This window comes from Daphnia carinata, chromosome 4, assembly GCF_022539665.2.
Source record: "Daphnia carinata strain CSIRO-1 chromosome 4, CSIRO_AGI_Dcar_HiC_V3, whole genome shotgun sequence".
Classification (NCBI taxonomy): domain Eukaryota; kingdom Metazoa; phylum Arthropoda; class Branchiopoda; order Diplostraca; family Daphniidae; genus Daphnia; species Daphnia carinata.
In genome coordinates, this window is record NC_081334.1 from 6,264,579 (window position 1) to 6,290,066 (window position 25,488).

Consider the following 25,488-nt stretch of genomic DNA (forward strand, 5'->3'; position numbering starts at 1 on the left):
AAAACTCTCAAGAAAGAGGACAAGATCCAATTATTGCAACTAAATATTATCAGAGTAACTCCAACCAAATATTCCAAAATGTTTTCAACTTCAGGCAACAGGTCAGGGAAAAGTTCACTAAAGAAAATGTGAACAGTCCTTCGCTACACAGGGAATGTTGATGTAGTTATAGCAAACGATCAAAGTTGTCTCACAGGGTGGATGGGAAAATGGAAAAGGTTTGTCCCTAGATAAGCCCACCAACCAGTACTGTCACATCACTGCCAATACAGAGAAGGAAATTAAAAAGTTATTTAAAATTGAATAGACATTTTACCATTAGAATGACGTTGCAACACATAGCTGTGGCAGATGCTTATTCTACGAAAAATTTATCCCATTGTACAATAGGCCTTGGCTAAAATGTAACGCGAATGCCATCACCTAAAATTAGAAAACTTTGATTATATGCCAGCATAGCAAATTTGATGCAAGCTTACATATGGTAAACCTTGGATTTATATCGCAGACGACCCACCAAACGGTATAGCCATCTACTGGTAAGGTATCCAGTTCTATTTCACTCAACGGCTCCCGATGTTCAAGAAGCTAGGGCTAGAAAATAAGCCCGACAAAATAAATAAGCCCGACTTTCCCAAATCGAAGTTGGCGCGCCAGTAGGGTACAGCGCCCCTGCACAAAACAGCGTATCGTACTATTAAATATATTTCAAAAACAGCTGCTTTGGCGAGAAAACGAATAATTTCCCTGTATCAGCATTTCACTTTGCGTATAACATGTGAATTTCACCGAATATTTGGCGCAATGCTAGCGTGCCAGTACGGTACAGCGCTAGCGTGATGCAGTAGAAATATTTGGTGTATTTCAAAAACGATTAACTAAATGAACAAAATAGCAATTTCCCCGGAATCAGCATTCAATTTTGAGTATATCGTGTGATATTTATTCAATTCTGATGAGTGTCAGTTTTTGACGAAAAAATTTTTAAGCCCGACAAAATAAGCCCGACTTTTCTTATTGTTTCGTTTTTTACGTTTAAATAAAAAACCATAAGGCCCATTGGAAAATAGATTTGATTTTCGTGATTAGCATTCAATTCTGAATCGAAATCATGCCTTTCAAGTCAAGTTTAGAAATCTGGCCAAAAATGAAAAAAGTGGGAAGGTAGTGCTGTAGCGTACTGGCGCGTTAGTTTGAAGGGTTGAGTTAATAACAAAGAACAGCTTACCCAGAATCAGCTTAAAATACACGGATTTGATTGAGAATTGAATGCACCGAGTATTTGTTCTGCATCGCCCTAGCGCTGTATCATATCCGCTCTACGAGAGTCAGAGTCATCATCACCATATGTCAAAGCCAAGGCAAATAGCTTTTTTAAGCTTTCTAACATGGGCCTTCTGCTAGCGGCTACATTATGAGCATTCCTTTTATTTTATTTTCGCTTTCTTTTCTCGTGGCTGTAACTGTTGTTCGGCATTTGAGGAACACAGACAATGGGACGTTGGCCGAATTCCTTATGGCGATTCTTTCAAAAGAATGCGGACCTTCTGCTCTTTTCGACAGGCGCCGCAATGACGTCCAAAGCAAATTAGCTGCAATTTTTCTGTTACAGAGACAAGGGGTCAGATGATTCCTTATTAGTTTACAATAAGGAAACACGAATGCATCAAACTATTTTGTAATCGTTTGACATAAACCGGTTAAAATTATTTACATGGGCATGAGAAAAAGATACAAAAACACACACAAGATTTGAGAAACATTTCAGAGTTAAACAATATGCAAAGCGAGACGGAATTAAAAAAAAAAGAACAGCATGTCGGCCGGATACAAATTCCGTTATCAAAAGTCTTTTTTTTTCTCTCTCTTCAACTTACGAAACGGTTCTGCACATTGTAAAAAAAAATGTTTACCGTTTTACTATTTTTCTCCATCTTAAGAGAGCCTTGAGACAGGAACGGGAATTTCACGAAACGATGGTACAAAATGAATCCAAACACGTACGATCAATCAGGTACAAATCCACAAGAACATTTTCTTTACAAAAAAAAATTAAAAATAAATCACGTATCAAACTAACGTAGCCGGTTTAGAACGGAACTCTGGGGCAGGTGGGTTCGTGTGATTTTCACCGAGACTATTGGTATCAGCTGCATGGGAGCCCCCTCCGCCACGAGCGGAGTTCATCGGATGACAGGCGAGCGGCGTGAGTGGCTGATAAAGACCTTTGGTCTGCTGTTGTCGGTACTTGGCGCTATATTTGTAAATATCCGAAGTTTCAAAAGGTTTCGACACTTCCCTGTAAGGTTCAAACTTGCCGGGCGCAATCAGTTCTAAATTCTTGGGCGATTCGAAAGGCACTACTGTCTCAAAATCAAAACTGTCTTCTTGTCCAGGTTCGGCTAAACGTACCGGCTGCGCTCGGACGGTACTTGTTCCATTGCCCATGGTAGGAGTCGGAGCTGAAGAATTAGAGGTCGAAACTGTCGGCAACGAAGCTGGCGGCTTGTCCGTTAAAGTCCCGTTCATCTTTGATTTACGACCAGGAACAGGGGAATCCAGCGAAGTTTCATACCAGTCTTTTTCTTTCTTCTTATTCGAATGAAGTGACGTCACCGACAGGTTGTTTGACATTCTCGTGTACACGGCGCTATCAATGTCAAACACGGTCTCCATCCGACTAGAACTGCCACTGCGCTCTCGAATGGAAGCCCCGAAATCCGGATAATCCGGATACGTCTGATTGGGCAACAACGTCAGTTCAGGTTCATTATAACTGGAACTTTGATTGCTGCTGCTGCTACTGGCTTTGCGCATGCCCCGGCTGCCGAACCGTGGGCCGATAGATGAACCATCAATAACATCAACTGTTAACGGAGACGGTCCGTCTAACTCGTCCATACTTCGCGATCCTTCGTAAACCGCTTGTTTCGCACAGCTTTTCGCATCGGCATCCATACTGGCGTTCATTAAACGCCTGCGTCGATCTAAACTGCCGAACCTGTGATGAACCAACTGATCCAGCCGACGGGTGGCGGGCGCATTTTCATCACCAAAGTCCCACTCGAAATCAGCCGATGTGTTTGGATTGGAATCCTGAGCCGGAGAATGTTGGGCCGACGTCATTAGGCTGCGAGGTGTCTGATCACTGTGATCGGATGAAGCTCCCGTCAGCCTTCTCAAGCCAATGACTTCTAAATCATCCATGGATGCATGGGTAGGAAAATCATGGCTCGCTCTCTGACGTGCGATATTGTACAATCCTCCACCAGCGGAAGGATCGATGCCAATAAGTTGGGGGCATGGTACACGATTGGCTGCCATTCCTAGATGAAAAGAGAAACTTTGTCAATGCCGCTCGTAAATCATTGATGCAAATAGGAAAACTTTCGTTTACCATTATGATGGTGAGGGTCCCAAGACATGTCTTGGATGACGTAAGGCGGAGTTGATTGGCTAGACGTAAGCGTTAGATACTGTTTAGTACGATAGGATGATCGCATCATTGGAGTATTCGGCGTGTAGCCTCCACTTGTTTCCCTGAATTATTTCAAATGAAAAAGAGTGGTTTGTTAAGATGATGGTACCAGTAGCTGAAGAAGAAAAATTACGAGGTACCTGCGGAGTTCGGGATGATGTGGGTGATGATGATGGTGGTTGCTGTATCCATTAGTGTACTGCTGCTGATGTTGATACATTGCACTGTTTGCATGACGATTCTTTTGCGGGGAAGACGGAGCGCTTCGAGGCATTTGTTCTGATCGCGAAATTGAACTAGGAACAGCGCTCGAGACGGGCACTTGAGTGGGCGATAGAGACCGATCTCTACGCATAGGAGTGGCAGTGATAGGCTGATGATGGTGATGATGATTGTGGTGATTGGTCGCGTGCTGTTGTGTAACGGCAGGTGAAAGGTTAACACCGTGGTCGTCCAAATAAAGGTCATGACCGTCCAAACTCGTTTCTGTCTGGATAAATCCGGCTTCTTCGTCCAGGGTTGCATCTGATCCGCCATTGGGCCTCGGCTTCTTTTTGACTTTGCTCCACGGGCTGGTGGTGGTTACTGGTACTTGAGGCTGTGCTTGCGTGCTGTTGTACATCTCGGCTAAGCGCAAAGAACGCAGTTTCGTTTCGATATCCTGGAGGGGTTCAACAAGAATAAGCAATCACATAAAAATTGGAAGTTACTCTCTTCGATACACCTCCCGCGGCGAGAAATGTCGTTACCTTGAGTTGCTGCAGGCTCTGCTGGTAAATCATCTTGCGTTGACGCTTCACAGCTTTCGACGGGCTACCGTCTGTGGCAAGTCTCAGAGCGGCTGAAGTAATTTTGCGTTGAATCTCGTATTCAAGCTCCATGGCGGCCAGAGATTCCTCCTGCAACATCAAATATCGCGTTGCATAAAACGACTTTCTTTTCTTATCAAGCAGCTGATTGCTTTATACCTTTGAAGACTTGGCTTTATTGAGAAGATTCTCTGGTAAGGTGAATGAGGTGCCGACCCTTCTTCGGATAGTGGGCAAAGCCTCGCCCGGGTTGAGTGGATATTCAGGCGGAAGTTGGCCGCTTAACGCTCCTTCTTCCAAACAGAGTTTCTTGAGCTCTTCCATTTTGGCTTTGAGTTTCTCTTCCATGGCTGCTTTGCGCGATTTGAGCGCCGCAACAATTTCCATGCGAGCGGCCCTTGCTGCCTCGCTTTCTTCCGTTTCTGTTACGAAACAAACAAATAAAAGAATTAGTTGTCAATTGATTTATATAATAAAAAAATGTAGTGACTAATGTGTGATTGCATACCTGGCGTTTGTCCCATTTTGCCGTTGAGACTAAGCGTGCTGCCGGAGTGACTGAGATTGGACTGCGAGTTGGAGCTAGCCGTCGACAGCGAGAGGCTAGTGCTCGACTTGGATAGATCCAGGGCAATGTCGTTGAGATTGCGAGCCTTAAGCTGTCGCGCCTTGGAATTCCTACGGTCCAGGTAGAACTGATGCTGGCAGATGGCCATGTGCCAAATGTTCTTGGTCAGCGCCTGTGTCTGGCCAAACCACACGATGACGCTTATCGTGCCCGCTTGCAGTCGACGGTTCACCGATACCCTGCAGACACAACAGGACACCAAATCAAATTCCGTCGTAACCCTCTCTACTCGATTCCACCGCATCGTAAAAAGAAAAACAACAACAACAACCGGCAAATAAATAAAAAAAAAATAACAGAAGTTTTTCGAAGAACCGCAAAAGCCAAAAACATAAAAAATTCAGCGAGTAAAAAAAAAAACCATACATAAATAATATATAAATAAATTTTTGTTTGAAAAACGTTCTTTTCTAGACAGGCAAAAGGAAAAAAAAAAGCCGGAGGAGGTAACTTACTGCGCCGAATCTTCTGGAAATGCTTCAGTCAGACCATCCTCTACCAGATCGGCGGATTCGGGACACGCATACAAACTGCTGTGTACGGCATGCACTCTACACGAAAGGGAAAACCCAAGGAGTGTGAAATGCGGTGGAAATAAAAAGAAAAAGCAGAAAATCAAAATATAGCAAATAAATAAAAAACGAACGAGAAAATAGCACCAAAAAAAGGGGTGCGCGTGCTTTGTTGTGTGACACTGTGCTTAACAAAAGTCATCGTTCTGCACGAACAACTTTTGATACAAACAGAAAAAAAGAGAAATAGATTTGACTAGACAAGCTTGTAAAGAAAAATAAATCCAGGCAAAGCACACACACAAAAAAAAACGATACTAAACGACCTTCGAAATACTAGTTTAACAATCACATCAACGATAAAGAAAAACCAACCAAGGATGGAGAAGAAAAAAAACTGGAATGGCGTCTATATACGAAACGTACGTACAGCAAAAGCTCGGAAAGGTTGAGCCACTCGAGGCTACAGAGCTCATTTCCAAACAAGTGGAAAGTAGCTCTTTTTTTCTTATTATTACTATAATATTCTCCAAAAAGGAGAAGAAGGAAAACCCATCGTCGGTGGAGAAAGAAGGAGAAAAAAAAAATGAAATTTACCGTTTGGGGTCGTGAACTTCAATGGAGAACTTCCGGTCGCGAAAGTACAAGTTTTCCAACTGTTTCCATTGAAAAATCTAAATAAGAAAACGAGAGAAAATAAGACAAAACAAAAGAGAAACATGTAGCCCAAACATATAATGACGACAATTTAAACGCTCTCTCTCTCTCTCTTTTCCCTCATCAAACTCTCTCTCTCTGTCTCTTGCATGATTATAAAAGAATAAACCTAAATGACTATCAAACCCGCCCCAGTGAGTTTCTGACGCACGATTTCAACATCAGCATAGGTGTGCAGTATTGCTAAGCGTTTTCTTGGCTTCTGCGATAAAGAGAGAGTTTGAGGCGGGAATCTCAAAACGTTCATCAATAATACACATCAACATCAAGCAAAGGAGAAGAAGAAAAAAAAAATATATATATATAAGATGATGATGGATGCGAGCATTTACCCTGCGGGGATGTCTCCGATCCGAGAAGTCGTACTGGGCAATGCCTTTGTAGCTGATGCCCAAATACCAGGGCGTGTTTCGCTTGTCCGTTACACTATAGTAGTGAACGCCGTAGTTGGGAAGCGACTCGACTTTCGACAGGTAACTGTTTAAAGAGAAAGAAGGAAAAACACACACGTCAATTATTCGGTTATGCAAGTCGTAAATTGCGGACCTTAAAAACAACGTTTAAACTCACTTGACGATGACTTGACCGCGGCTGTGGCCCACCAGAGTCTTGTAATTCTCGATGACTCGATCCTCACTATAAATAACACAAACACAGAGGGGGCAAAAGAGCGTAAAGGCTCGTGTTAATAGTTTTCTTTTTCTAAAAAGGTCGTTTCAAATTAGACGTGTTTTGATGATGCGCTCACCATTCAGAGAGAGACTGGTGTTCCTTGAGGGCACTGACGGGCAAAATGGGCGACTTTTTCAAATGATTTCTCGCTGTTAAATCGCTGTGCAACACAACAACAACAAAAAAGATGTAAATGAGCCGGGAGAAAACCAAAAAACCAAAAAAACACACTGCAACACGCAACCGAATAAGGAGCGAATATTACAAAGTCTTAACAATCGGCACAGACAAAAGTCATAACAGGATGTTTCGGGAAAGTGAACCGCCAGGTAAAAAAAAAAATGTGGCTGTGCACTTTATAATCGAACATTGTTGCACAACGCCTGTAATCAGCCAGTGACGTCTTCCGATCCGTACGGCCCAGCGTGAGTTTCAGATATGAAATTAACCTACTAGAATCGACTGCGCACCTGGCAATTGAATGGGCGGGTAGAAAGAATTTCAAACTTACTCAACGTAATCTCCGTAAGCAGCTTGAAGAGCCCAGGCAGCTAAAATGCAGACGCAATCACTGCCTACTTCCAATTGATCCTGTAAATAAAATGGAATTTAAAAAAATTTGAATTTATATGCCATCACAAATAGGGACACCCAATATCATGAAAACAACAACAACAAACAGATCGAAAATTGGGCGTGGGGAGTTACCACCTAGAAATAATTGCTCTCAGCGTGTGGTTGGGTTATCCTTGCCACTTACAATAGGAAGCGCTAGTTCTTACTAGGTGAACAGGTGCATTCATCCATTGTTCGCTTCTACGCTATAATCCGGGATTTTGGCCAAGATTTTCTTGATACCCTTTTTTTTTGTCACCTGACTTTTCAAAGGTGGGTCATTTCCGCGACAACTCCATTTTTTTTTTTAAAGAAAAACAAGTGGGAATTTTGACTTTTCAAAAGGGCAGATATGCATCTGCCCCCTCCCAATGGACGATGGCCATCAGGGAGGGATGCGCACACATGTTGCTAGGCAACAACAGGTATGTTGCTGGCGCCTTCTTCTTCCTCCAGCCCCCTTTTTTGGAAACACCTCCTCTCCCTGAGGCTATGAAAAAAAAAAAGTCTGAACAAATTATACTCTAGAATCTTTCTCGCTCTGTTGCTGCTATCTCTCCCCGGCCAAGGATATAACGGTGCCGGGGCCAGCAACAACTATTTCGGGTTTTTTCTTTTTTTATATTTATTCTGTCCAAGGGGTATCTCTCTCTCTTGCTGTGTGTCTTTTTTCAAAAGATAAAAAAAAAACCCAACTACTAAATATAAAAAAAAGGAAGGGGGGGACATAGTATTTGAAAGGTATGCAACCCTGGGATATGGGGGGGGGGGGGAATTGAAATTTCTTTCCAAAGATTTTTGTTCCTTTCGTTTTTTTTTGTGAGCTAAAGAAAAAAAAACTATGGAATTGTCCTGGAGAAGTTGGAAGAAGAACCGGAAACTTTAAACGCGGCTTTTGATTTTCTTGGTGGGTAAGCCAAACATTACAATGACAATGCTTTGGCCATCAGACCCTGAAAATTCAAGTTCGCCTCCTACGAATGAGTCAGAATATGATAACACGAAACTCTGAGGGCGGGATATCCATCGACAACAAAGCCCAGCAAAAAGAAAAAAAAATGGCAAAAGAATTTTAGAACAAAATAAAAACCTTTTAAACCAAAAAAAAATAGAAACCGATGAAAGTCTATAATAATCCAAATGTCAAACTGGAACTATCACTTGGTCCTACAAAACCACTTTGATAAGTCCCAACCACTCGAAAAAAATGCAGAAATTCGAGAATACACACACGCACAACACACACACACACACACGCGTAAACACACAAGTCGAAACACACTGGTAGTAGTGACGAAGGTTTGGTGGCGTCTGACTCGTGATTCAGCCACAAGCAACAACTCGAGACTCTCTCTCTTTCTTGAAGGAGAATTCTCTCTCTCTTGGGGTGGGCGGAGTCTCGGCGGACCAAGGAGATCAAGGTGGCAAAGGGCCTGGGCCTCGACAGGCCATAGACACAACTTGTTTTGTGTGTGTATGTGTGTGCGCGGGGGGGAAGAGAGACGGAATGGAAGAAAACCCCCTCCGGATAAGAATCCACCCCAACAAAAGAAAACACTGACCAACTGGATTCCAGCAGCCACACCATCTACCTCTCTCTCGTAGGCTCTTACCGTCATTATAAAAGAATCTTTTTTTTTGAAATTCTCTTGTTGTTTTTTTTTCTTCTTCGTGCGTTTTACCTTTGTTTCTCTGTTTCTCTCTGTTTTTATGATGATTACTCACGAGATGCGCATTCCGAACCAATTGCACCGCTCCCGGCTGCCCCCATTTCTCGCTTTAATTAATCAAGTAACCCCCCCTTTGGCCTCACTCGTCTTTCACGTTTGGAACCTCTTCGTACATCATATTTTTTCAAGAGCAAACCTCAGAAAAAGAAAGGGTGTGGATGAAATGATGATGGATAATCACTTCATAATAAACTAATTCATGAATCAAAAATTTTAAACAAAAAGCCAAAAAGATTGTTGAAATATCTTTCGTCCCTTTGTTTTTTTATGTGGAAGTCCCCCCTTTCATTTTTTAAGGTTCCAGGCGTGATTTCGAATGGCCGCTCCACGGTCCAGCTTATGGGGTACCCCCTCTCTCTCTTGAAGCCGTCAAAAACTTAAATTATCTTCCAACTACATCCTTTTTCTGACCCCCTCCTATTTCTTTCAAGAGTTTAGTTAACTGTACAAATCGATGAGTTTTTAACGAAAAAAAGTTTTCAGTTTCTACACGTCGGCTTTTTTTTTTCTTAACGTACAAAAAGAAAAAAAAAGGGCTCGGTCGAAAGAGAGAGCTTTACACGCGAGCGCGTTCGAGTGACTAATCGACAGTTACTCTCCTGTATTATGCATGAGCCGAAGGCCCAATATAGGAGGGGGGCAAAGGAATAAAAAAAAAAAAAAAAAGAGTTCCGGCATTTTCGAGAAGAATAATAATTATTCCATAAAAATCAAATCCACAGGTTGGCCGCTTCGGAAAAAAAAAAAAAAAAAAGGAAGGAGACATTCCACTGGCCATCGATCAACCGTGTAGTTTCCAAAAGAGAGCGATGATAATCAATGATTGGTCACGCTCCGTTCTCTTAACGTATTTGAGGTTTGCCCAGTGAGTCACGAACCAACGCCCATTATAATTGTAGACGAGTGAACACACACACACACGAAAAAATAGGGGAATAGGGAGAGAGTTTTGCCCTACGACTTCCGAATTTAACAATCGGAAAAAAGGGGGGAGATCTTAAAAAAAAAAAAATAAAAGGATTTTTAAAAAAATATTTTCTTTTTTAAAGCCTCGTTTACTCGGTGGGGGTAATAGAGTTTTGTGGTGGCGTCGTCATCGTCGTAACTCGAGACTTTTCCTTCTCCGTCTCAAACTATCACATTACGTATATATTGCGCCATTGGGCCTCGTCAGCTTCTTTTACATCCCTGCGTCCGTTTTGCGCCGTTTCACGTTTCATTTTTTCCGAAATTTCTCGTCGCCTTCGTACTCATCTCTTTCATTTGCGGTGACGACGAGTCGCGACTTCATTTTAACTAGCGAAAAAAATTACACAAAGACTCGAACGTCTCAAATAAAGGCCTTGAATAAGAAGCGAAAAGGGAATTCAATAAATTCCATGGATAGTAAAAGGTAGACTTTTGTGAGCTGATTTCTGTTCATTAATCAGAGCGGCCTGATTTCGTTCCGTGCGCTGACGAAGGGCAAAGAAAAGAAAGAGAAAACTCTAGGGGAGGAATGAAATATCTAAATATTTTCTGTCGAGAAAAAAATATATATATCTAAGTGACTTAGAGCAGCTCCTGCGGCAGAAACCCCAAGTCGGTGATTTTTTTTTCTTTCTTTCCCCCCTGTCTTTAGACTCTATCCGCCCTTTTTGCTTATGAACGACGACATAACAATCAAAGTCCGACGTAGGCCCTAGACCGAAGAAGTAAAAATTCCTCCATTTTTCCACAAGAATGAAAGAAAGGAAGAAGACGAAAACTGGTCGGAAAAGAAGGAGGAGGAGAAGAAGAAGAAGAAGACGATAAAAGAAAAAAGAGCCTTTTAATGACAGGTTAGCCCGAGGACATGCGCCTCCTACAACAGAGGGAATCAACTCTACCCGCCCGTTCAAAGTCATCTTTCGTCGAGTTTTACCTTGAACACCATGGAGCGCAGCTGGAGGTAGAAATGTTCAACCGTATGGCTATCCCTCAGCAAGCTGATGCTTTCCACGTAGAACCTGGAGGACCAGACAGACAAAAGAAAAAATCAAATCAAAGAAATGTTAGCAACGCCATCTATGGGGCTTCACGAGAAAGTCGAATTAACAACTCATTCACGAAGATCAAAAGTTCAATGGTCCCGCCACCATATCCAGTTAATAATCTATATAGCCAACCCCGCTATTGTTTACATACACACGAACACACAATGCAGACACTGATTAGAGAACACACACACACACACACACACACACAAAACAATCTCCCTTCTTTGAAAGAAAAATACAATACACCATTTTCTGATATAAAAGAATAAATATAATTAAAATTGATGAAAAAAAAATGATAATAAATTTTTTCCCCTGACATGATGGCATAGAAAATTGGGCGTTGCGTACTTGATGAGGAAGTAGAGAACCAGAGCGCATTTATTGCCATGATTATTGTTCGGCTGTAACTGCTGCAGGTGATGGTGGACGGTCGGCGGAAGTGAATTTTTCTTGGGGAACTCGTGGTCCAGCACCCTCCGGTCGTATTGAAGCCAGCTATAGTGTCCACTAGACCGTCAAAATCGAATTTAAAAGAAAAGAGAAAAAAAAAATAAATTATTTAAATTCCTCAATTGACCAACAGGAAAAAGGGGGGAAATAGAACAATGGATCGGAAATAAAAATAAAAGCCGCACAGTTTGTGTTGATCCAAATAGACTGTCATCAAATGCAGAGCTTCCGATTGACCCACATAAGTCGACACGGGATTTATTCTAGACGCAATCGTCAAAATGTTCCAATATTTCTTCCTTTCTTTTCTTCTTCTTCTTCTTAAATCGTTTTCAACGTTGTGCTCATTTGCCCAAGTGGAACGCAAGAAGAAAATAAAAAGAAGGAAACACTGGCCCTTGACGAAATAGCTCTTTTTCCTCCTCCTTTTTCTCTAAATTTCATTTTTGCACCCAGCGTGCCGACCTGTAATTTAGGCGGAAAATGTCTGATTCACGGTTTTCTGACGACTCCTATAAACAAAACGAAAAAAAACCCCTCGTCACCATTTTAAATATCTACAACATGGCCCGAAAGACGAATGAATATTTTTAATTTGATGACTAATCCTACGCTTGTCTTGTTTTAATAGAAGGGTGGCAACCCACTTAAACCGTGAGCGATACTTTTAACCTCGACTCAAATTTAGCCACTCTCATGTTCTTTTTAATTTTTCATCGTAGCGTCCCTATCATAAAAAAAAAGGTTTCTCTCGACTGAATTTATGCCCCCCCCCCTTCTATTACAGTTGAAGCCTCATGCTTTCCCGGTGTCCGTTCAAAGCGGATTAAAAAAAAAAAAAAAAAAAAAAAAAAAAAAAAAAGACGTGTCCCCGATATAATAGCTTGCCAGTACTGGGCTTCACCAAACTCGTATAAGATTTCCGGCTAATCGGACGGAATATAAGATTCGATCGCGCATTCCTGGAATGACGTATTTTTGTTGTTGTTGACAGGAAAGAGAAGAAGAACGTTATTTAGTTGAATACGTTTCGTCCAAGTAAGCAAGTCCGAAGAATTCCTTTTCTTTGAGAGCCACTTGAGACGTAACTAGGTCCAGTAAGTCCGACGAAAGCAGATTGGGCTGAACCAGCAGTTCCAGGCGGCGTTCGTCGGGCAGAACGATCAACACTCGTTTTCCTTCGCTCATCTGTGAAACGAATGAACCCAATTAATAATCAAGTCCAGCACTGAGAACAGTTTGTCACTACATCCAACTATGTAAGTCACTGCGCTTATCAGATAACACTGACACGTACAATCCGACAAAGAAAGGGTTCTCCAATTCCACACCCTCCGTGATAAAAACGAAAAAAGAAAGAACACGTTTTCCCCCTTATCGCTGATATATGGAATACATCGCACTCACGTAAAACCAAACCAAACAACAACATCAAATCACGTCAACAATACCTTAAATTTTTTAGCTATTTCTTTATAGAGACGATCCGAACCCATGACCGTACCCACTGACACACGTTATGCACGGGTTGTCATGACAACAACAAACACTGTACACGTAAAAACATACACACACACACACACACGCACACTAAAAACTGGGAAAACGAGCACGTGCGACTGTTCGTCACTGCTGTCCGACTGACAATGATACATTTAGTGCTGCTCAGTGTGTGGGCCCACAGTGGAGCCTATTACTAGTACACACATACTACGCAAGAATTCCCCCCCCCCTTTCCAATGTGACGGGCGTCGCGGTGCTTACCCTCCGGGATGGATCCCCCCCTTATTTATTCGTCTGACCGGGATAACGGTTATTTTCACACAGTGGAGAAACAAAAAAATTGCTTACCCGTAGTCGACCCACACATATGCCACTCACGCATAATCACGCTTGCTGCATGATGTGTACGAAGGGTATATACGTTACAAGTATGGGTATATGTAAGTGCGGCGCCATGTACCCAATTGCACGAAGTACAAGCATGGAACAAATCCCGAACAATTGCGATGCGTGTAGGGCTATATTTACGATTATTATCATTATTTTCCTTCTCTCCCCTCCCCCCTTTCGCCATTCCTTACGATTTTGTTTTTGTTTCGCTCGAAAAATTGCCTCACGATCACATAATTCAAAAACACCCACTGGGTTGGAAGAATGAAACAAAAAAAAAAAAAACAAGACGATGGGCAAAGATCCAAAATTCCGGGAATGAACTGTTGGCGATTCCATCTTAATTTTCGTTCGTTCGCTTCCTTCACCTCCCCAATTATAATTTCAAATATACCCACCCCCTTGGCCTGAGAGAAAGAGAGATCGACAGGTATATATTGGCGGTGTCCCGTTCACACTGACATGAAAGAGAAAAAAAAAAACAGAAAAATATCAACAAAGCGGCGCATCCGCTAGAAACACGAGGTCAATTCTCACGCCGGGTCACGATGTTTCTTTACTAAAATAAGTAGTAAATGTTCCATGATTTTCGCGGAGAGAAAGATAGAATATCAACAGAAAAAAAAAATACAGGTCGCGAGCAAACACAATGGAAAAATATAACGACGACTTGTTTCTCTCTCTCTCTTTCTCCACTATTTATCCCGCCATTTGCTGTTTCGCTCTCACGAGGGAGGTGCGTTTCCCGTCCTGATTAGAATCCATCACACGACGGCATACAAAAAACACAAAAGAGAGAAGATTATTCTATCTACAGGGAGAAACACCCATAGAGCACACACATACACGTACAATTTTTACGTTTCGAAAGAAAAAATGACCCTTCATCCATCACACGCAACCGAATGGCATCTACAAACACACCCAAAACGAGGTGGTATTCAATTCCATCTTATTTGAAACAATCGATCACGAATGCCAGCTATAAAGCGGAGGCATGTCTTCAAACATGTCGGTTTTTGGATACTCGGCTGTACGGCTTGTTATTATCATGTCTTTCAGTGTTCACGATTCACTCGTTTCGGAAAACTGAAAGAATTAATAATCATTAGGGAAGGTATTAGAGTCCGATGCATAATTCAAGTGAACGGCAGGGGGTTGGTTACCCTAACAACTAAAGAAAATACAAACACTCGGAATGTTTTTTTTTCTTTTCTCGCTCTCACTCGGTGTGTAGACATAATTGAAAAATAATCGTGAATTCTTTTCGACTTTTCACAAAGCCATATTACACGCACACACACAGAAAAAAGGTTGGATGACCGCCAGGGCTGAAACATTGAACAAACGGCGCGGCATGGGAATGGTTCGCTCGTTCCAGTGCGAGTCTTGTGGTTTTTGGGGTTGGGCGACTATGCGGAGAGACGGCCGAAGCAATTGTCTTGTTGTTGTACAACATCTGAGAAAGTGGTTTCCTTTTTTTTTACTGTCTAGCAAATCAGATGTTTTAAAGAAATTTTTCGAAACATATTGAACTTTGCTCGACACGGAATATTTGCCTTGAAATGCATAACATTACTAATACCAGTTCCCTTAAAAAAAAGAAACAGAATGAATGACGTCGGTTACTTCCTCTAGGGCTGGCCTTCGCTGGTTTCATCGACATTCTCGACCACCGCAAACAATTGAGTCACGCCTTCTCATTGGAACGCAAAAAGTTCATTACTACCACCGTGATCGGCTTGACGGTCTTCCTTCCCTTCGCACTACAGGGAAACCCCATAAGAGTTAATGGCATTCGGAAATCCAGTTAAGAAACCGGAAGAATCATAGGGTATGGGCAAATCATTCTCTTTGGACCAGCTGGTCTTTGTCACGATTTTCTGTTGTTGTGATTAGCGAAAGAAGGAAATGGATGACGGCGACCCTGGGGTTAGCACATGTTTAGGTCTAGATACGAGGGACTCGAAAAGACGAAGGGGAGGAAATAACAAATGGGACCGGCGCAGTTGGCGTCTACGGCGTCGCGCAGCCGCGACCTCTATTGGGCGCCAAAAATGACTCAGCTTCAAACTGTTCTCTTTATCATTAGTCACACATGCATAGTCACCGGTTTCTTTGTCTAGTCAGACCGGTCTTATTCTAACTGTCAACTAGTTGCAATCTGATTAAAAGGGATATAATCATGCTTCACCTTGATGGGCACGATTTGTGATGGATGAAGAGGGGTGAGACAGCAATAACAACTGTCAACTTGTTGCACTACCTGAGGTTATGTTGGACTACGATGAATGAATGAGATACAGAGAAGCAAGTTTTACCTTGAGTCATGAGTAGTTTGTATCAACGATGAGGTGCAACACCAAAGTTCATTGTAAAGCCAAGTGTTTGCTGAAACACTGAGAGCAAGTTAAGAGAGAGACTGTTCACTATCGTTTCCGATCACGGAATAACTGCCATCCAGAAAGATTTCAGCCCACGTATACACACAACAGACACGCAGTCGCACACACAAACAACAACCGACTGGCCACTCTCACGAAAGACTGAAAACTCTCTCCTTTTTTCCCTCGGTCTTCGTGCCCGATGGTCCACTGGTTTCGAAATCAAGTTAAAAAAGATATAAAAAGTCTACTGGGAAAAAAACAGAAAACCTCTTTTCTAAGACGAACACAGCAAACGTCAATGTTTTACTGCTTGTCGCCATGTTCAAACTGAAAAAAAAAACGGTCGCTCTCTGGGAAAACCGCAGCCATCTGTCGGTCTTGAGAGAACCACCGAGAATGAAAGGGGGGATGGAAGTTAACGTTCCGACACCACCCCCTCAGGGATGGAGAAAAAAATGTTATTGTACTACTTGATTGAATGAAAGTAAAGTTTTTTGTTTCTTTTGTTTCCAACGTTTTTTTTTTTAGCTAATAGCGTTTCGCTTTTTTTTTCACATCCACCTAATACAAAGCAGAGTTGTTTTCCTCCATAACCGCGCCAATGTCCGACAATCGACGCGAGTCAATAAATTCGACTGTGGTACGCCGTTTATATTCCCGAGATAATAACTGCCGTGCATGACTAACTTTGGATAAGGTTGCGCCGTGGAATCCGGTGCGCGGAGAAATTGGAGACGCAAGCACGCGTTCCACTCGACGACACTTGAATGAGATAACTATAAACAAAAGTATACGAACTCCAAAATTTTTAGGCGAAAACAAAATGCAGTGTATTTATTTGAACGATCCCAAAATTGGGCGCGCGATGATGTTCACTGAATGCGCTTTTGTTTTCCACTTGACACTTTGAGATTAAATTTGTGTTCTTTCAACTTGTCTCTGAAAGACACACCTGGGTCCACGAGGTAGACGAGGATAAAAAAATTAAGTTAAAGGGAAAATTTTTTTTAAATTGCTCAAGTGGAAAAAAATGATGAGAAACATTGAGCTTGAGACGCACGAATGTAATTTGTAGTTTGATGCACTGTTCTTTCAGACACACACGCACACACAGATTTTTCCTGCTAACACTCATCTGGCTTGAACAAATATGGTGTCGTGAGGAAAAAGACCAGCGTCTTTAAGTGTCATTTCACTGTCCATGTTTAAGAGAAGCCGCTTCGGGAAGTTAGCCATCAGCTCGAATTTATCACGCGGAAATCCTTTGCTGGCCGCATACTTGACTAACGCCTGCAATATATCAGAAGAGTAATTAAATTTAAGAATGGAATTCTTAAGTTAAAAGTAAAAACTGTGTTTGTTTTTTAAAAAAAGCAAGTTTTAGTGAGACCACAGCGCCAGAATGCTGTAACATTTCAGGTTACGGAACATAAAGGAGCTGAAATGCTTTCAAGGTTTTGGAAAAAAGAAACGGTTGGAACTCAAGAATGCTGATTGAATGATTTGATTCGGTAGGCTGAATCGTCTCAATTGACACAATGGCTTACCGGAATAGAATAAAACAAAGCTTTTGGTTCACTTCAGGTATTTAGGAAAAGGGTACTTAAGCTCATCATGCTTGAAACTATTTGTTGAATTTTTTTTTTTTTGTTTATGAAAGGTAAATAATTGAAAAAAAGTTGATGGTGGTCGTGCTTACCATTAGGGTAGAAGAGCAGGGAAGAGTTTTTTGTTCCTTGGAACCGTCTGGAAAGCGAAAAACAATTGATGAGGTTGGGTCTGCTTCGGGACCTAAGTGCCTTTTCCAGTCGTCATCTGTTGTTTCTAGGCGGTTTTCCAGTTGCTGTGGTTGGGGTTCACATGGATCCACACCTTCAGTTTTCTGAGGTTCGCTAGCCCGGCTGTCAGATTCAGAGTCAAACCAATTTGCCTGTTGATCATCGTCTTCATCACTGACAGACTCATCGTCTGATGCGAGTGTTTTACGATTTTGGGCGGCTAACGAGGCTCGAATTGCTGCTTGTAACTGATCATCTTCACTGGCATCTAAAATGGTTTCCTAAAAGAATATAACCAATAAATATTCCCAATAAAAATAAAAAACGTCTGCGAACCGAATGACTGAAACGTTCAAGAATCTTATTACCACTCGTCTCTTTTTAGGTTCCGATGCGCATCTATCTTCATCTCCCCATGAAGAGGTTGCCAAAAACTCACTGATGAGTGTTTCGTAGGTACTGGCGTCGGAATAATTCCATTCAACCATCAACTCTCCAGTTCTAGGATCCAAAACGGCAACATATGGCCATTGGTTGACCTTGTAGAAAGTCATGTATCGCTGTCCTTCCTCGCTGTCCATATACAACTGAAATAAAATTCAAGAGTTATGCATGGATTGGTTTTCTTTTTTCAAACAGCTTTAGCTTTCATAAGAATGGTTATTAACTAAACATCACAAATAGTACAAATTTTATAGCTAAAGGAATGAACGTGTTGATGATGTTACCTGGAGGAATAGAAAGTTCTCTCGAACGAGATTTTTGATTGACTTTTGAGACCATACATCGCGATTCATTATCTGACAACTAAACTCAGATACATTTTGAATGTTGACCATAATCCATTTTTTTAAGGTTTTCCCTGTATCTCTGGCCTGTAATACACCACAAAAAATTATTAGTGCAGGTAATTGATAATACCACACTGAAATTTTCATCTTCTCTAGACAGTTCAATGCATACATTGAGGAGATTTCCATTGAACATCATGTCTATGGGTGGTCGAAAGAGTTCTTCTAAACTCCTTTTACCAGATGTGCTGGCTGAGGTAATGGATGGTGTCAGGCCATTAGTTTCTCTCAGACGGGATTCTTGCAACTCTTTAAAATCAATTAGATTAGTAACTCACACTAATTTTGTCAACAAATTAAATATTACTTGTCTCTACTTCAAAATTTCTAAAGGAATCAAAAACCGATTTGACTATACGTCTTTTGCCCTTGAAGCCAAACCCATATCCTTCATATCCAGATTCCACCAAGACTTCTTGTTTTTGAGGGATAGGTGCTCTTACATAGTCATCTTCTTGTGCACCTGATGCACTTGGATTTTCTGTAAGTCCTTCCATATGCATGTCAACAGCTCTCTCAAGGTTCCCCCTGCATGCTTCAATCAATGTTCGTGCCACATCTTCTGTGCTACCTATATTGAAAGATATAGTTTATAATTGTTTTTTAAGGAATTTTGAGTTTCATTTTATACCTGTAACCGCGCAAAACTGCTCTATCTGCTCTCTGGTCACTGTACATGATTTCGCTTTAGACTTGGTGCTTTTTTCACTTCCGCTTCGAGATTTGCTCCGGCTAGATTTCGAAGATGAACCTCGAGAAGAATCGTCAGATAGATCCATTGTGAATTAGTAAAATTAAGCAAATCTAATGTCCTTAACGCTGATTACGTGCGTCAGGTCTACAGCCGACAACCAAAAAAATTAGAAGACAACGCCATCTGATGTTGATTCAGAGAAAGTACAAACATAAATTTGTATTGGGGGCGCGATATTTTTTTTTAACAAGATAAGCAAGAAATCTGAAAGCTTTCAACATGAAAACAGCAAACAGTTATAAAATTAAACTTTACTATGCAATCGTGCCGCCCAATTCATCGTAGTGCCTTGCATAGTTAGGCATACGAACCATTGTAATACTCGGGCGCCGGTTTTTGGGAGTGGCATTATGATCGCTGTTAGAGATATCTAGTGTAGGACTTTCGTCTTTCAGCCTCCGCGAAATGGTATTCAAAGAATATGACACTGGCCCAGATTCTTGTTCAATAGATCTTTTCCAATGGAAATGAAGAAGGGGATCAACTGGGCCCCAGTTTCTGTCGGGTTTCATCGAATTAACCAACTTTTTTATCAGCTCATATTCGGTCTCGTGAACCACTACTCTAATCATGAAGATGATCGCTACCACCAAAGCTAGAAAATAGAGAGACCACCCAGTGGCTACCAACCATATGGGATAATGGCAATCCACAGTTCCGTCCAACGGCACGCCCAAGAAACCCCAAAGTTCTGCGACCTGAAATTCGTTCGGTAATTAAAGAATACAATTTCCAGAGGCAATACGCTGAAATCAAACTTACGAGAAGAAGGACGATAGTAACATAGCTCCACGATACGTTCCAAAAAAAGTTTATAGGTCGGCTGAGCATAAATTCCAGATTCTTCTTCACATTTTCCCTGCCTATTGGAAATCAATATTTAAATAAAATAAGATATCAATTTTAACACTTATCTTACCATAGACCCACATCCAACCGATTAAATGAACAATTAAACAAGTAAGTACAGTGCCTCCTGCTGCGTAATGATCCCACATCGTTAAAATTTCATTTCCAGCCTAAACGGAAACAATTGTCGGTTATTGTATGGCAATTTAAGAAGAATATCTGGGTAAAAACGAAGCACCGGAATAAGACCAGGAACATTTACAAGCCAGATGGCCAAAAACACCAAGCAGTAAGTCAACTTTCGATGGTGTTCTTTAAGTGCCGGAAAATTCTCGTACACATTCTGGAAAATTGCATACGACAAGGGTAGCTATAAATGTAATAATCCAATCGATTTACATTATGGCTGTTGCAAGTAAGCAAATTTGCTTTTCTATTGTTACCATGCTATTGATTCCAGCAAGAAAGATGAGTCCAAAAGTGAGTCCAGCCCATAACGAATCGGAAACGTTATAGTACACAGAGTATATGAAGGCGTTGGGTTGGGCTACATCATTTCCATCAAGTCCAGAAATTCCAATCCATGCAAATGCCGTAATTACGGAGATAATGGCAAAGAATAGGTTAATTAACCAAATTAAAATTCCATCTCTAAATAGTGGGGGAAATGAAATCAAATATTCCGTCACTGAAAGATGAAAGCGCGTTAGAATTTAAATACCGGACAATGTTTCTGTTGAAATAGCTAGAAGATGTTAGCGTAGGCAGAGTGCCGAAACCTATCGCCAATGAAAATAAGACCTGTACCATAGCGCCATACCAAACCTAAAGTACAGCCATAATTATAAGTCACAAAAATTAATAGATATGACAATGACGATCGGTACCTCTCCGCGCCCAAAGCCCCATAGCTCGTGAGGGACAAGCAAGTTAATTCCCCTTTGTGCAGTGTTGTTTACATTCGAGAGTAAATTGTTTGGGTGAGATAAAGCTAAAGCCATCACCACACCAAGTAGAATAGCAGAGATGATTCCAGACAGTGACAGGATAATTTTCATCACCTTGGCCCCGAAACAAATACTGTTTATCAAAAAGTAATCCTTATACGTGTCAAAATGAACCGATGCGTTTTAAATTTAATACGAACCTTAGAGCAACTATTATCAACACAGCTGCAAGCATGGGCAGCATCTTAAAGTTCATTAGGTCTTGATATTTGTACAGGACGCGATTCCTATCAATGAATTAAATGGTTTCTCGAACAAATGGAACATATGCTCAAGTAATTATTCTTACTCGAAACAGAATTCTTCTTCAGAAATCACCCCATATGAAGTACAATTGCTACTTTGAGGATCCTGGCACTAACATTAAAATTATAATTGAGACAAAATCAATAAGTTTTTTTAATAACTCATTCTTTACGTTTTATACCAAACAAGTGGTGAGATTTTGACTGGACGATAGTTCACAGCCACTCCAGCCGCTAAATCCGACAATACCAAATTGAAAAGCCCACTAAGAAAGAAAAATATTATTTCAGCATAAAAGTAAATGAAATTTTCTTATGGACCACGAAGTACCGTTGCGAGCGTAGGGAAATAACAAGCCTGATAAATACCAGCTATCACTTGCGCAATACCTATGCCTATAAGAAAGCACACAAAATAAATGGTTGATAACTTAAGGTTAAATAAATATTCTTGGATCCCCTCTGAGATGGAAATCTCATTTGACGCGAAAAGCAATAAATAAATCATTTCATTCTTTCACACGACATCCGTGTTTCACAAACACTTTTATCTCTGTTGGTCAAGGCTATGCAATACGCCGCGAGATGTTCTCTTTTTTTATAGTATCAGAAAAGGTATGTCGTAATGCAAGTATGTAGAGATTATCTAGATAAGTAATAAATTGGGTTTAACCGTATGATCGTTTACCTTTAAAAAAAGGGACAGCTCTCCATAACTGGATGACTCCAGTTTGTCCAAACTGACCCAATGATAGCTCCAATACAAATAAGGGTAACCCGACAAAGACCATCAGTATTATATAGGCAATAAATGCTTCCCCTGCAAAGACTCAAATTATTTTGTTTCAATTTACAATATGATTGCAAAACACTTTTACCAGAATAATTAAAGTACACAAATGTTGGTAATCTCCAGATGTTACTGAGTGCAAGACTCATTGCCTGAAAAAGAAAGAGATTGATTAGGCAATTTAATAAGAAAAATATCAGTTACACTTACCATGAGACTTGCGTTATCTAACCATATGATTCTCTGAGATTTCTCATCCTTGAAAGCAGCAATGCTTAATGGAGTCAAGTCGTTGGTTGAAGAGAATTCGGGTATATCTGGCAGACCATTTGCAGAAATGTTATTTGTTCGTAATTCTGCTAAAGGCCTATGCGATGATAAGAAAATTCGTTCGGTTTCATTTCGCTGGCGAACAGAAGTCACGGATCTGACTAATGAGTCATCATCTTCCATCAACCCCAAAGGAAATGAGGTGAGTTCCAAAGGTTCCTGCAACAAGATAAAAGAATAATGTTGTATAATTCTGGTGTAAAAATTATTTTTAAAACACACTTCGATCACACTGTAAGTTAGCTGTTTTTTGGTACGTGAACTCTGCCTTTCGATTGGGCCTCTCATCGAATCGTGTTTGTTTTCGATTTCATTATGGAATTCCGATTCCATATTAAAGGAAATGCTTGTTATCTGAATTTTTTACCGTCAGAACACGTTGAGTTGGCAAACACTAGATCGCTATATGAGAAAAAATACGTGTACCTGATTGTCTCGTATGTCGGCCACTTCACGTAGTTGCTTATTCCGCTTCATGTCAAAACTCGTTTTAAAACGTATGGAATTTTACCAAAATACCAACGACATCGATGGTGCTTTCCCCCGGTACGAACAGGCGGTAGAAATTTGTGCGAACAAAACACTAAAGTGGGCAGCCTAGGAGTCACCAAGGCAACGTACGGGATTGTTAGATCAAAAAATCAAATATTGTAACGGGAATTGTTAGAAAAACGTCTTAGTCACTTTAGTTTTTGAGTAAAAGAGAAACGTAAGCGAATATTTGTGCCTATGAATCTCTCAGTCGAACTTGAAATGCGATTTGAAACAAAAATACTCAAGACTGAATTTCAACTTAAAAAACAGTCAACTAGTGGGATCGGAAAGCGTAAGAGGTACTGAAATCATAAAACGTCACTGGGTCAGGGAATAGCCAACGCACACGTTGCAATCCTTATCTTTTTTTTTTCTTTTATCACACATCTCCAAGTCATAAAACAGTAAGCGCAGGAGCTTGTTACGATAAGATGACGCATAAGAAAACAAAAGTTCATACCCAGGAATGTACGGTATGCAATCATACTGACTAAGCGACTTTTTAAACGTAAACGATTGGTAAAAATTAATGTTACGGTAGCAATAGCAAATGAGTTCAGCATGTACTTTTGGCATGTACTGAGATACTGGATTGTTAGGTATCAATGTTATTAAGTTGTTTCAGTAGCAGAATATTATTTCACTGCTTCCAAATCGTTTTTACCAAAAACCATGCTCAACTTACTATAGGCAACACCCAAACCCAACAAGGGCAAAACATGTCTTGTCTCGAATTACAGGTAATGCACTTTATCGTATCAATTACTTAACATTATCGACAAGACTTTTATAGCCATGTTAGAAAACGACCTGTAAAAAACGGCTTCTTAAAATTATTACAGAAAAAACGATGGCTTGACATACCGAAGTCACGCCGTCATAATGATGTCAAAATATTTAACAAATTTTCCCAATGAATCCCTGATACGGTCACGAAAAAGGTTGTTAGAAATGGGGAGCGATACCAGACATCTAAGAGCGTGTCACAGTTTGTAGACGACATTCTACGACACAACATTAGTGGAAGTTTGTATCGCGTGTTCGCCATAGGGCGTCATTCTGTCTGCAAAACAACCCCATCCTCTCACCAGCTTTGTCGCACAAAATTTTCTCGTTTTTCCTTTTCATCAAATTCGTCAACTGTCATTAACATAATTTTCTCTATACTTACTACTTTTCTTTTTCCTGGCTGGGTCTTTTTCACTCCCATACAATCTAGCAGCAGTCCAGTCTGACACCGGGTCGTGCCTTGTCTCCTCCATCGCCGATGTTCGACTGCAGTTGATCAACACGTGCATTTGCCCGAAGTTCTTCTTTTTTTAATCTCAAGTGACTCGCTTCAAAACCACAACATATTGATAAATACGTCAGTTACGTGCAACTTGTTGAAAATCTTTTTAAATATCGAACTTTTGGGCATAATTCACGTAAGTTGTCTTTTCAATTAACAGTGATTTTTAACCTGAGCAGACGATACATTTCTAAAATGTCTCGCCTTCTCGAAAATTACATGGAAAATTCCAGAAATTTGCAAACGTAATATTTGTTTTACGACGGCATTTAGATAGAAATGAACTTAAACGGCAATAAAAAACGCAAGAGAAGCATTTCGAACGAGAGGAAAAAATTTCGGACATTGAAGAAATGGAAAGTGACTAACATCAGTAAATATTTGTCAATTTTATGTCAGAAAACAATATTACCTTATGAATGGAAATTGTGAATTAGGACCAACCTTTGTGGAAGATCGTGATATCATTCGACGCTTGAATGGGAATGGAGTAACACACATCGTCGAGCACATTTTCAGCTATTTGGATTACAAAAGCCTATCGAACGCCGAGAGTGTGTCGTCTGAATGGTGCGAAATCTTGAAGAACGAAAGAATTTGGAAAGCATTAATCAAGAGAAACATCGTTGTAGACCCAGTTTGGCGTACATTGTTTATGAAATTCAAACAGCCAGTCGAAGGTGGCCAACATGCGGTCGGTGACGATGTTTTCATGACAAGGAAAATTTGCCAAGATATTGGAAAATTGCACCAACAGTTTGTCGATCTAATGTCGTCGTCAGTTAACTTACTGTCTTCTTCTGTCAAACTCATATCCAAGATGTTGGAATTGCTCAGATTCGTTGGTTTTAGTCTCGCTGATCATTACGAAAGTGACCATTCTGAAGAAGATTAACTCAGTTCCTAAGATATGCGTTTTTTTATAATTTGTTTTGTTCACAAAAGAAACACACGAAATTATGTTAATAAAAATGCTACATGGTTACTAGTTTTTTTTTTATTTAGCTTTATTGGCCCAGAGAGGAGGAAAACAAGAATTATCATACGGGGACACTTGCTGCACAACTAGGTTTTTTTTTATCTTTTTCATCTCGTTCAAACATGCCAACAAAGGTTCCAGCAAGCTGGAAATTATTACAGAAAATAA

The 25,488-nt window shown here is 40.7% G+C and overlaps 4 protein-coding genes across 13 annotated transcripts; 1 reads left to right on the forward strand and 3 right to left on the reverse strand.

The window, feature by feature from the left end:
- Window positions 1-1,657: 1,657 nt before the first annotated feature.
- On the reverse strand, window positions 1,658-16,015 carry LOC130687188 (FERM domain-containing protein 4A-like). Of its 3 annotated transcripts, none has more exons than XM_059495146.1 (16): window positions 15,847-16,015; window positions 12,660-12,820; window positions 11,531-11,689; window positions 11,065-11,149; window positions 7,328-7,407; window positions 6,893-6,976; window positions 6,715-6,780; window positions 6,477-6,621; window positions 6,025-6,101; window positions 5,371-5,466; window positions 4,796-5,094; window positions 4,447-4,709; window positions 4,228-4,377; window positions 3,619-4,139; window positions 3,398-3,540; window positions 1,658-3,326 (listed from the first exon to the last, which is right to left on the reverse strand). In XM_059495146.1, exons 2-16 carry the CDS (start codon window positions 12,818-12,820, stop codon window positions 2,071-2,073), a joined length of 3,585 nt encoding a protein of 1,194 aa, XP_059351129.1. In that variant the 5' UTR covers window positions 15,847-16,015; the 3' UTR covers window positions 1,658-2,070. The 3 variants fall into 3 exon arrangements, with proteins under 3 accessions (XP_059351129.1, XP_057366321.1, XP_059351130.1); XM_057510338.2 differs by lacking the exon at window positions 15,847-16,015 and adding an exon at window positions 13,084-13,247; XM_059495147.1 differs by lacking the exons at window positions 5,371-5,466; window positions 15,847-16,015 and adding an exon at window positions 13,084-13,247.
- Window positions 16,016-16,955: 940 nt separating this feature from the next.
- On the reverse strand, window positions 16,956-19,395 carry LOC130687173 (UBX domain-containing protein 7-like). Its single transcript, XM_057510315.1, has 7 exons — window positions 19,173-19,395; window positions 18,849-19,112; window positions 18,654-18,790; window positions 18,419-18,565; window positions 18,059-18,277; window positions 17,612-17,971; window positions 16,956-17,202 (listed from the first exon to the last, which is right to left on the reverse strand). Exons 1-7 carry the CDS (start codon window positions 19,318-19,320, stop codon window positions 17,044-17,046), a joined length of 1,434 nt encoding a protein of 477 aa, XP_057366298.1. The 5' UTR covers window positions 19,321-19,395; the 3' UTR covers window positions 16,956-17,043.
- Window positions 19,396-19,439: 44 nt separating this feature from the next.
- Window positions 19,440-24,345, reverse strand: LOC130687166 (sodium-dependent noradrenaline transporter-like). 6 transcript variants are annotated; one of them, XM_057510305.2, is made up of 16 exons: window positions 22,943-23,574; window positions 22,739-22,870; window positions 22,397-22,675; window positions 22,275-22,338; window positions 22,085-22,225; window positions 21,728-21,792; window positions 21,579-21,662; window positions 21,441-21,508; window positions 21,292-21,378; window positions 21,032-21,224; window positions 20,866-20,969; window positions 20,588-20,795; window positions 20,383-20,514; window positions 20,215-20,314; window positions 20,058-20,158; window positions 19,440-19,993 (listed from the first exon to the last, which is right to left on the reverse strand). In XM_057510305.2, the coding sequence occupies exons 1-16, from the start codon at window positions 22,991-22,993 to the stop codon at window positions 19,550-19,552; spliced, it is 2,253 nt and encodes a 750-aa protein (XP_057366288.1). In that variant the 5' UTR covers window positions 22,994-23,574; the 3' UTR covers window positions 19,440-19,549. The 6 variants fall into 6 exon arrangements, with proteins under 6 accessions (XP_057366288.1, XP_057366287.1, XP_057366289.1 ...); XM_057510304.2 differs by having other exon boundaries at window positions 22,937-23,574; XM_057510306.2 differs by having other exon boundaries at window positions 22,085-22,216; window positions 22,937-23,572.
- On the forward strand, window positions 23,980-25,248 carry LOC130687185 (F-box/WD repeat-containing protein 11-like). Of its 3 annotated transcripts, none has more exons than XM_057510333.2 (3): window positions 23,980-24,477; window positions 24,619-24,714; window positions 24,779-25,248. In XM_057510333.2, the coding sequence occupies exons 2-3, from the start codon at window positions 24,621-24,623 to the stop codon at window positions 25,234-25,236; spliced, it is 552 nt and encodes a 183-aa protein (XP_057366316.1). In that variant the 5' UTR covers window positions 23,980-24,477; window positions 24,619-24,620; the 3' UTR covers window positions 25,237-25,248. The 3 variants fall into 3 exon arrangements, with proteins under 3 accessions (XP_057366316.1, XP_059351169.1, XP_057366317.1); XM_059495186.1 differs by having other exon boundaries at window positions 23,984-24,484; window positions 24,615-24,714; XM_057510334.2 differs by having other exon boundaries at window positions 23,985-24,477; window positions 24,615-24,714.
- The last annotated feature ends 240 nt before the right edge of the window (window positions 25,249-25,488 follow it).